General features: G+C 38.7%; 1 protein-coding gene across 1 annotated transcript in view; it reads left to right on the plus strand.

The window, feature by feature from the left end:
- LOC102851432 (chromosome unknown open reading frame, human C4orf45) overlaps nucleotides 1–11,867 on the plus strand; it is a 229,137-nt gene that overhangs the window by 122,670 nt on the left and 94,600 nt on the right. Inside the window, exon 3 of the mRNA XM_006892791.1 lies at nucleotides 7,782–7,840. Coding sequence (XP_006892853.1) covers nucleotides 7,782–7,840 — 59 coding nt within the window. The remainder of the gene's footprint in view (nucleotides 1–7,781; nucleotides 7,841–11,867) is intronic.

Raw genomic sequence — 11,867 nt, forward strand, 5'->3', positions numbered from 1 at the left:
CTGAAAGGCAACAAGTATTTTTGAGCAGAGATCATGGTTCTCACCGATCTTCAACCAGACGAATTGACACAGTGACTCCTGCAATGGACTCAAATGTGTCAGAAATGAGGAGGCTGGCACAGGATAGGAAAAGGGTTCAGATCCGTTGTTCATAGGGTTGCTATGAGTCGTACTTGATGACACCTAACAACAACAACAACAGTTATACAGTCAGACCCTAATCTAGGTGTTATTTCAAAAGACAATGTAATCATCTCCACTGATTTTAGGAAAAGGAGGTAATTTTTGGTGTACCTGACCTAATCAAGTGCTCTTAGAAGCCCCAGGGTTCTTCCTCACAATGGGAATAAAACCACAAGAATTTGACATACGGGGGATACTCTGTTTCTGGCTTTAAAGAACTCCTTACCATCACTGCAGATGATTCTAGTCTCTGGAGAAAGACCTCATGCTTGGTAAAGTAGGTGGTCAGTGAAAGAAAGGAAGACTTTCAACGAGATAAACTGACTCCAAGGCTGCAACAATGGGGCAGCACAAATTGTGAGGACGGCACAAGATCGGAAAATATTTTTTCTACTTTTTCTTTTGTAACTGACTCAATGGCACCTAACAACAACAGTATTGATAACAACAATATATACTCTGCTATTCATAGGGTTTTGGCTTAGTAGTAAGAAACATCAGAACAATCCCAAAGGCACAGAGTTCAAATCCAACAACTGCTCTGCAGAAGGATGGCCAATCTCCTCTCCTGGGATTTACTGCCTCTGAAAATCCACTGGAGGGTCAGCTTTGAGTTGGTTTTGACTCACTAGCACACAACAATAATGTTCATTTGAAATGTGAAAGATTATGTTGGGTAATATTTGAATATTTCACAGAAAACGACACAGCGCTGAGAATACAGTCAGTAAGCTCACAAAATGCAATGTTCAGGCTATTTGTTGAAAGCTGATGTACTAATTCAAGCCATTAAAAAAATAATGCAATTAAAACAAAATGATAGCAAGACATCATTCACGTTGATGTTTAAGCTCATGTATAATATGACATAAAATGAAGCATGGGTTTCTACATTTTTGCTTTTTAACAAGAAAACTGCATCACAGAATCCATCCCTTAAACACTGGACGTTTTCCAGAAAGAAATGTTTTGTTTCTTCTCATGCTTTGGATATAAAATGAATGCTTTACATGCTCCATCCACACAAAGGCCTTTATGCTCCCTTTCTCCCTTCAGTAGTTCAGTCTAGAATAGACAACATTATACAATTTCAGGACCCAGCTACAACAATGGGAATGCTTTCAGTGGCTTGTGGGAACAAAGACACTTAAGGGGTTAACAGTAATATTTTGCAAATTGAAGCAAGTGGGGGGGGGGGGAAAGAAGCACATTAGCATAAGAAAAGGTAGCCCTCAGGGATTTTTCACTCAAATGTTTGGTACTAAGAGCTCTATGTTACCAAGGAGAAGGCTGGAGAAGAAAAATCCCAGTGTCTACATTCTCCTGAAATACATTGTTATTATATGCATTCTACTGGTGAGAAAGACTGCATAGTTATTAAAGAAATGTAAATTGGTTCTGTCTAGCAAGAAATGTAAAAATTTGATATACTAAAAAAATCCCCAAGCAACCATACAACCACTCTGAGTCAAGTATAGCAAAAAAATAAGAAAATTGATTCAGCAACTAAGCAAGAAAATTTGATTAATCCCCAAATGATGCTGAAAGTATGCCAGGGTGAGACAAGAGGTGGTCTGAGATTAAAAGTGAAAAATCTCAATCAACATTTTTTGAAACAATCTTTTATAGTGCTTCTAAAAATTAGTTTTCATTCATTCACATACACTGTGTTTTGTAATTTAACTACAATTGATCAATGACTTTTATCACAATGCCTTGTCAAATTCTCATTGTACCTGTCCTATATCACCCCACCCACCTGCCCATTAATCTTTGCTGCTCTGAATTTTTTTTATTATTTTTAAGTTAAATTTTACAAAGCAAATTCCCTTTAATACTTTTATACGGATTTTTCTTTGCCATTGGTTATAATTTTTACACTATGTCAGCATTCTCTTTATTGACATTGTGTTCTGTTTCCATTGATCTAGTTTTCCTTCTCTTGTATGGGGCTTAGTATGCTAGCTATGAATCAGTTCTTACTTGACAGTACACAACAACAACAACAACAACAATTGACCAATAGTTTTCTGTAGTCACTTGTATTGGGTAGAAAATGACACCGTTGTTTATTTTCAAAATATCCTATTATTTGATTGAAAGTTTATCTGCAAAAAATGCCTGCTATATCACATTCAAAGTTTTTTAGGCAATTATCACAGGATTCCCTTAGTCTCTATTGGCCCAGTAAAAGCTACTATTTCCCCCCTCATTTGAATTTTGTCCTACATTTTTCTCCCCCATAATATCTACTATGTGTCCTGTCCAGAACAGTGTGTAATGGTAACAAGGTCCCATCTTCTTTTCTCCATATAGCAGAGACTGTGACTTGTGCGTGTTATTAGTCTTTGTGGATTAGTTTCTTCTTTGACGCTTTTGGTTTTCTTCGTTCTTTTTTTTCTTAAGGGGTGAGAACACTTTAATTTATAAATAGGATTTGGCTATCCTCCTACAACTCCCCTCAGAAGGAGCCCACGGGCCATATCACTGAGGAAGAGTGTCCTGAAGTTCAAGATCCTCAGAGGGGCAGGATGGGGAGTGTGAGGAGACAGGCCCTGGCCCTGGCCTATAAAACTGGTCTTGGGTTCAGCAGTAAGTGGCAGAACTTAGACTGATGAACGGCTTTCTCAACTATGGGGTTGTGCTTTTGTCTGGATTTGCTTTTGCGTTTGTTACCTCCATATTACCTGTCAACAACTTATGTGGAGCAAGAGAGGCAAGGTACAGGCAGGGTGGGACATTAGCTCTTACCATAGTAGAAGGGACTGTCTTTATCAAAGAGGTCATTGGCTTCTAAGGCTGGTAGCCTGCTAGCAGTAGAACTCATGTCACTTTTTTTCCATGTCGTAACTCAGGCAGGGCAAGGGCTTGTTTTCTCTGTCTCAGTCGAGGATTACAAATTTGAAGAGGCTTTAACTTTGAAGAGGCTTTAATTTGAAGAGGAAGGTCTGAAAGTACAGTGCAGAGGGCAAATCTGGCTAGGCCACTAGGTCTATTGATGGCCCAGGTGGGTTCAGGCTCTTTAAAAGTCCTGCGCAGGCAACAACACCTGCAGCCAGGGAGGAGACTAGTTCTTTACTTTCTTCCTTCATTTCTTTTTGTTCCATGTAAGTGGTGACCCACAGGTGTATCTTTTTTTTTTTTTTTTAACGAAACACATTGTTTCTTTTCTGTCAATCTTATTTCCACTTTTTAAAAGACAGTTTAAGACTACTCATTGGTTGTTCTGACCCACTCAGGGGCCCGAGCAGTAGGGTCTACAGACCAGTCTGGAACCAGTTAAGGAACTGCTGAATAGATAGAGGGCACCTGCACGCCACGGTCAGATGAGTCTGCAATTTCAGGCTGAGCAGCAGTGAATTTAGGGGCAGGGGCCGGCCATGCTCCCTGAAACTCCTTCTTGGTCACCGCCTTTCAGCAGCAGCCTGTCCTGCCTTTTTAATCTCTTCCGGATCTTTGCAGAAGTACAGATCAGGTGAGGCCTCCCATGGGTGCTCCCGGGAGACTGTGCCACGCGTGCGCAGGACTTCCTGGGCCAGCATCCACCTCATCAGACCCATGGAGTGAGCTCCCTTGTTGTTGCACAGAACAAAATCTGTGTTACACAGGGCAATGGTGGGCAAGTTAACGTAAGATGCTTCTGTCAGAGGCTGGTGGTCAGCCCTGAGATCAGTAACCATCAGAAGACAGGGCTCCCAGAAGGCTGCCTGGATCTGGTTAGTGAAGGTTCCAGGAGTGAAGCGCCCGGCAATAGGAGTGGCCCCAGTAGCAGCAGCAAACTTCAGAACAGCTCTCTGGCCCGTATTTCTGGAGGATATGACACTGACATCAGCTGGATTTTCAGTGGCAACAATGGCACGTGCAGCCAAGAGAAGCTTCTCCCAGGTCCTTTGCAGGTTTATGACATAGATGCCATCACTTTTCCTTTTGTAGATGTACTGTTTCATTTGGAAGTCAAGGTTGGTGCCACCCAAATGTGTTCCTGCTGCAAGGAATTTTTCGAGGACATCCTCCTCTTTCATCTGCAGGACATCAAAGGCTTGGGACATTGTGGAAGTTGCCCCTTTAAGTTACAATGAGAACCAGGACAATGCCTATGGACCCTGGTGGGGGTAGTGTGGAAAGTCCATAGTTGTAACTCATACAATTACTTGCAAGATTTTAAAAGTGCCCTCTCTGCCCAACCTACCACATACCAAAAAAACAGTAAACAAAAACACAAGAGAATATCTTTGTGACCTATCATTGTTAGGTCTTGCTTAGCTGAATCCAACACAGAGAAATCCTGCTTATCTCTTGTAGCATCCTCACAGTCTCTGTTAAGCTTAAACCCATTGCTGCAGCTACTGCATTAACCCATTCAAGCAGGGTGTTCTTTTTCAGGAATTGGCCCTTTCTGACAACATTCCCAAGTCTCACCATCCTCATCTCGGAAGAAAATTCTAACTGCATTTCTTCCAGGACAGACTTGTTTTGTTCTTTTGACAGTCCACAGTATTTTTAATATTCCTTGCCAATCTCACAATTCAAACGTATTGATTTGTCTTTGGTCTTTCCTATTCATTGTTCATCTCTCACAAGCATATGAAAGAACTGAAAATACTTATATGCACACCCATGTTTATCGCGGCTTTGTTCACAATAGCAAGGAGTTGGAAACAACCTAAGTGCCCATCCACAAACAAAACAAAATGGATAGAGAAGCTGTGGTATATTCACACAATGGAATACTATGCTACATTGAAAACCAAGGACCTCATGCAATATTATTCAAAATGGGTGACCCTGGAGGACATTATGCTGAGTGAAGTATCTCAATCACAAAAGGACAAATACTTCATGGTGCCACTGTTGTGAAGCAGGACTGACCTCAGGGTTGGGAGGAGACTGAGAAGGATGGGTTCGATAATGTATACTGCACTGAAACAGAGGAGGGAGAAAACTGTTTAAAAGGAATAAGTGTAGATATTTTTGTCATGACAGGAGTCCAGAGAGAAGGTTGCATAGTGGAGTGGACCTGGGGGGAGGGATGGTAAAACAATGAAAGAATTTTTCTTTTGCTTTTCTAAGAGGGTAGTGTACTAGGGGGGAGGGTTCGGAGGGGAGAAAAGTGCAACAATGAATGAATGGAAACCTAAAGTCTCTGTAAATTTTCATTGAAATGAATAATAAATTTAAAAAATGTAAAAAAAGTTAACAGCTATAGGGGAAAATAAAACAGAATTTCATTCTAAAAAAAAAAAAAAGAACTGAAAATACCATTGCCTGAGTCAGGTGCACCTTAGTCTTTAAAGTGGCATTTTTGTTCTTTAGCATTTTAAAGAGGTTCTTGGTAACCAGTTTGCCAAAGACAAATACATTGATTTCTTGGCTTCTACTTCCATGAGTCTTGATTGTGGCTCCGATAAAAATGAAATTGTTGACAACTTTAATCTTTTCTCTATTTGTCATGATGTGATAAACTATATTATGCTAATTGATTAAGTTGTCCCTGAGACTTATAGTTTAAAGCCTTTTAAGCCAGTAAATAAATTCCATATATTGAAGTAATTTAGAAAAGTGTTACAACTGTGTTTACTACTATGTGGTTGGTTGTTGTTGTTATGTGCCGTCAAGTCGCTTGTGACTCTTAGCAACCCTGTGTACAAGAGCTCTAAATGCTGTTCTATCCTGTACCAACCTAGCCATCTCAAATGCACTTATTCCCACTGCTCCAGTCACAGAATCGATCCATCTTATAGAAGGTCTTCCTCTCCTTCGCGACCCCTCCACTCTGCCAAACATGATGTCCCTCCCCAAGCACCAGTCCCTCCTTGCAACATGCCCAAAATATGTCAGACGAAGCTTCAGAATCCTTGACTCCAAGGAGCATTTCGGCTTCACCTTCTCCAGGACAAACCTGTTTGTTCTCCTAGCAGTCCATGGTATATTCAACACTCTTCTTCAGCACCACAGCTCAAAGGCATCAATTCTCTTTCTATCAACCCTATTCACTGTCCAACTCTCTGATGCATAGCACATAATTACGAAGACTATAGCCCGGATCAGGCACACCTTAGTCTCCAGCCTGATGTCATTGCTCTTCAGTACTCTTGAGAGGTCCCTCACAGTCGACTTTCCCAATGCAATTCGCCTCTTGATTTCCTGGCTGCAGGTACCAAGAGCGTTGATTGTGGAGCCAAGTAAACTAAAACTGTTAACTATCTCAATCTCTTCACCATCCATACTGATGCTGTGGTTATATATGTGAATATATTTGCAGCACACACAAACATATATGTGTGTGTGTCTGTCTATCTCTATGGGTGTGTGTGTGGATACCTATACATATACTTAAACGTGGCTTTACATGTGATTTACAGCTTCTGGAAACCTGCTGTAGGGTCTGCTATAAGTCAATTCTAACTCCACAATACACATCTAAGAAGGAGTTCAGATGGCCCAATTCATAAGAAGTTACACTGCTAACACAAAGGTTGCTCCTCTCTGGCGGTTCGGCCCACCACTGGTTCTAAAGGGAAAAGACAGGCACTGTCTTTCCTTATGATTTGCAGTCCAGGAAACCTAATGGAGAATTAGCTTTGAATCAGTTTTGACTTGTTGGCAATTAATTTTTTTAATGAGATAAAACTAAGATGACTGAGCATAATCCATAGCGAGTCACACAGCTAAACAATAGTCTGCGTTTCTCTGGCAGTTGGAATCCATGAGGGGCTCAGCATTTCAGGAGGAAGATGGTCAATCTCTTCTTATCATGATTTTTAGAACCCTAAAAACCTGATTGAAGTGTCATTGTAAGTTGAAATAGGCCTGACAACAGTGGGTAAATTAGAAAACTAAGGATGTAGAGATCATTCATTCAGGAGTAATAAATTGTGTAGAGGAGCGAACATGGAAATTATTTTTTGAAGTGGCAACTGATTCTCTGTGACCTAATATTCTATCAATCTCATGCTGCTGGGTAGGAACCAGTCTACAGTGACCCTCCTTGGGGTTTCTGAGTCTATAAATCACACAGGAAGAGATTGCCCACCGTATGTCCTTGGAGCTGCTGGTGGACCTTAGGTCAGCCTCTCAGCTCCCCGTGAACAGGGTCACCAGAGCCCCTTCTGTATTTTATAAGTATCTCCAATTGTTTTAAAGGCATTTTCACACCTAGACTTTACCACTGGCTGTCTATACCTAGTTTCTTTCCCACCTATTGCCTCATCACATTTTCTAATTCTGTAAGGATAAAAAGAGTTAAAATATTTGAATTTAAATGATAAATAGTAGTATAAGATATTTGCTGTAGACAGTAATAAAGATAGAGAAGAGATTGTAGACGATATCCTTCTTGTTATCTGACACCCCTTCTCTTATAAACAGGGAAAGTAAAGCATGTGACATATTTCTTTTACTTATTATGTTCTTTTCTCAGTCAGTTCAGGATTCAAAAGGCCCTATTTTTCACTAATTTTCTTTAAACTAAATTGAGTATTTCTTATCTAATCCTTCAACCTGAATGAATTCTTTTTTGACTAGGCATATAGATCTATAGACACAGTGTTGCCTATTTACAATGAAATTATGGTTCATTAATTTCCTTTCTTTTACAGTACGGAGAACTAAGTCATGCTTGTGCTGGATACTTAACCCACAAATACCAGAATCCATGGTAAGCACATATTAACGTACTTTATATAAGTGAATTTCTTTTCCTCAATTAGTAACTTCTGTTCATTATTCTTCTAAATTTTAAAATATTAGGTCACTTTATTTCCTCTATTTTATGTATATTATTTTCATAAAAATGTGTGGTTTTGTCCTTAATAAATACTTCAAAATTTTTCATTCTCTGTTAGGTTTCATTAACGAGGGAAAGATGTAAACCAAGTACATTTAGAGTAAGAAACAGAATGTAATTGGGAAGAAAGATAATCAAGTCTACAACTATTAAGAATAGCAACTGAATGAGAGGATTAGAATAAAGTATATAAACCATTCTCTTTGGAAAAATAATATTATTTTTCTTAAAAAAGAAACTAATTTCATGCTGTTGACTTAGAAACCATCATAATGGGTAATTGGGGTTAATAAGCGTAATCCTGCTGAAGTCATGTAATGACTTGAATTCACACAATTTTAAGGCAGCCCTCAAATGAAATGAAACATATCTCACTGAAGATATGTGAAATTACTGGGAAAAGAGCATAAATGAGGCTTGTCTTCTGGATATAATGTGGAGTTCAGTTTCTAAGAGACAGAGGATCAATCAGTATGGCTTTGATAGGAAAGCAGCTTCAAAGTTGTTTGTATTTATATATTTTTGGGTGTAGATATCTGGTGTTTACTTCATCTCATTTTCAATTGTTGGAAGATATATACATGAATATATGCATAAACATATACATACATAAACATAGATGCATGAAAACAAAGTTATTGGATTTTAGTCTTGGTCTACTATACAGCATCAATCTAAAGCACTTCAAATAGATGAAAATAAGCCTCATGTCAAAAGATTACTAGTTACTACAACACATGTCCAGGAAAATAAATAACCTTATTGGGCAATTCTTATAACTTATAAAGCACATCCCATTTTAAAATCCATAAGGAAATAGTTAAACTTTAGTGCTTGAAAAGCACATGTTCTCATTAAAATATTCCACTTCATTTGGCCATAAAATATTGCCCCAGTGCAGGAATAAATCTAGTTTTGTAGAGGCATCTTTTTAAAACAAAGGAAAAATATTGGAGGACATATAAAATCAAGAAAATGTCAAAAATTTTGTTTTTCAAACCTTCGAGCCTTCTCATTATCATTGTTCCATGCACTGCTTTTACAGCTATGCTTTATGCCCTAAAAGGGCAGTTTACGTTTTTTCAAAGAAAGAAAGGACACACTGAAAGAGAAACGAAATTTCTCTCAAATCTACGGAATAAAGATATTGAAACAAGTGAAAAACGTTTGACAGACATTGTTGTTATATATATTGAAATTGATGGCATAATTTTTTTTAAAAAATGGGCACAGTATATGAACAGACACTTCACCAAAGAAGACATTAAGATGGCCAACCAACACATAAAGAAATGTTCACAATCCTGGAAGACATTAAAAACTTGGCAAGGAAAGAGCTACCTCTTCAAAGCAGAGTCTGCCCCAGTGACATAGATGGAGTAAAGATTTCACGCAGTGAAGGACCTTCACTTGCTGATGTGGAGAGATGCAAAATGAGGAGAAACAGCCTCAGACATCAATATATAGCTGGAATGTGGAATGCACAAAGTAGGAATCTAGAAAATTAGAAATTGTCAAAAAGTAAATGGCATGGATTAAGATTGATATAAAAAATGAAGTGAAATGCATAAAGATCCTAGGCACTAGTAAGCTGAGATGGACTGATAGTGGCCATTTTGAATTGGAAAGTCATATAACCTACTTTTCCAGGAATGGTAAAATAAAAATAGTGTCCCATTCAGCATCAAAAACAACACTTTGACATCTGTTCTAAAGTATAATTCTGTCAATGATAGGATAATTTCCATACACATGCAAAGACTTGTTCATGCAACTGTTTTTCAAATATGCACACCTGCCACTAAAGTCAAAGGTGAAGAAACAGGATTTCTACCGATTTTTTTTACTGTCTGAAATTTACTGTCTCCTATGCATCTGAAACTTAGGCAATGAATAAGGAAGACTGAAGAAGAATTGATGTCTTCGAATTGTGGTGTTACAAATAGTATTGACTACCTCATGGACAGCAGAAAGAACCAAACACTCTCTGTCTTGGAAGGAGTGTAATCAGTGTGCTCTTGAAAGGCGAGGATAATGAGCTTGTTGTCTCACATGCGTTGGGTGTGTAGTCAGAGAGGCAGTCATTAGAAAAAGATGCCAGGGTGGAAGAGGAAGACCCCAAATGAGATGGATTGACACAGTGAATGCAATTAGTTCACAAAAATGTGAATGCACACTAGGACCAGTGATGACTCTATAGACAATGTACCAAGACATTATTCTTAAATACAGATTTAATAATGGTGGAGGTTATGAGGATGGTGTGGGATAGGGAAATTTTTTTAATATTATTCATAGGGTCCCTATGAGTTATAGCTGAGACTTGACAGCACCTAAAAACAACTTGATAGAAATGTCATTGATTACTTGCATTTACAGGGAATAAGCAATATATTATTACAGGTTTTCTCTTCTCCATTTATCATGGTGCTGTCAATTGACCCCAGTAGTGAGAATCCTTGTCTTCTTGATGTTAAGCTTCAAATCATATTGAAGACTGTAATCTTTGATCTTCTGGAGCAAACACTTCAGGTCCTTCTCTGTTTCAGAAAAAACAAAGCAAAACAACAAACTTATGAGAAAGACGTCTTGCTGGAAAGATCATCTCAGATGTTAACACATTGTTGTTATATGCCTTCGAGTCCACTGCAACTCAGAGCAACACTATGCTCAATCCCTCCGAATCTTTCCCTATCCTGAGTCAAATTCACTGTCTCTGACGCACTTCCACTCGTTACCCTAGTTACTGGGTCAATCCATCTCATCCAGGATCTTCCTCTCCCATTCTGACCTTCCACCCTTCCCAGAATGATGTTCTTCTCCAAGGATGGTTCCCTCCTGGCATCATGCTCAAAATATGTCAATCAGATTTAAAAATTCTCCAAGGAACAATTTGATTTCATGCTTTCCAGGGCAGATCTATTTTTTCTCTTGGCAGTTCACAATATGTTTAGTACTCTTCTCCAGCACAACTCAAAGGCATTGATTCTTCTTCTGTTATCCTTAGTCATTGTCCAGCGCTCTGATGCATAGCAAGTAATTGAAAAGACCATGGCCTGTATCAGGTGCCCTCAGGCTCTAGAATGACATCATAGATTTTCAGCACTCTGGCGAAGTCCCTGACAGCAGATTTTCCTAATACTATTCATCTTTAAATTTCCTAATTTCTGATGCCAAGAGATTTTCTCTTCTCCATTTATCATGGTGCTGTCAATTGACCCCAGTGGTGAGAATCCTTGTCTTCTTGATGTTAAGCTTCAAATCATGTTGAAGATTGTAATCTTTGATCTTTTGGAGCAAATACTTCAGATCCTTCTCTGTTTCAGCAAGTAAGGTTGTGTCATCTTTATGATGTAGGTTGGGTTTTTTTGTTTAATTTTGAATTTTATTTTATTAATTTTAATGAACATTTACAGAGATTTTGGATTTTCATTCATTCATTGTTGCACTTTCTTCTTTACCCCCCCCCTTCAGTTCTCTCCTTTCTTTGAAAAGCAAAGGACAAACTTCTTCGTTGGTATACAATCCCTGCTACCCCATCCCCGACCCTGCCCCCCCCAAATGCACTCCACTATGCAACCTTAATTCTGGATTCCTGTGATAATCATAATATGCTATCATATATCACTTTTAAACTGTTCTCTCCCTCATCTGTTTCAATTCAGTATACATAATCTATCCAGTTTTTCTCAGTTTTACCCCAACCCTCATGTCAGTCACTTTCTACAACAGTGGCACCATGCAGTATTTATCCTTTTGTGACTGAGATATTTTACTCAGCATAATGTCATCCAGGGTCACACATTTTGAATAATATTGCATGAGTTCCTTGTTTTTCAATGCAGCGTAGTATTCCATTGTGTGAATATACCACAGCTTCTCTATCCATTCGTTTGTT

The sequence above is a fragment of the Elephantulus edwardii genome, unplaced genomic scaffold, assembly GCF_000299155.1.
Source record: "Elephantulus edwardii isolate Elephantulus edwardi_28Jun2011 unplaced genomic scaffold, EleEdw1.0 scaffold00119, whole genome shotgun sequence".
Taxonomy (NCBI): Eukaryota; Metazoa; Chordata; class Mammalia; order Macroscelidea; family Macroscelididae; genus Elephantulus; species Elephantulus edwardii.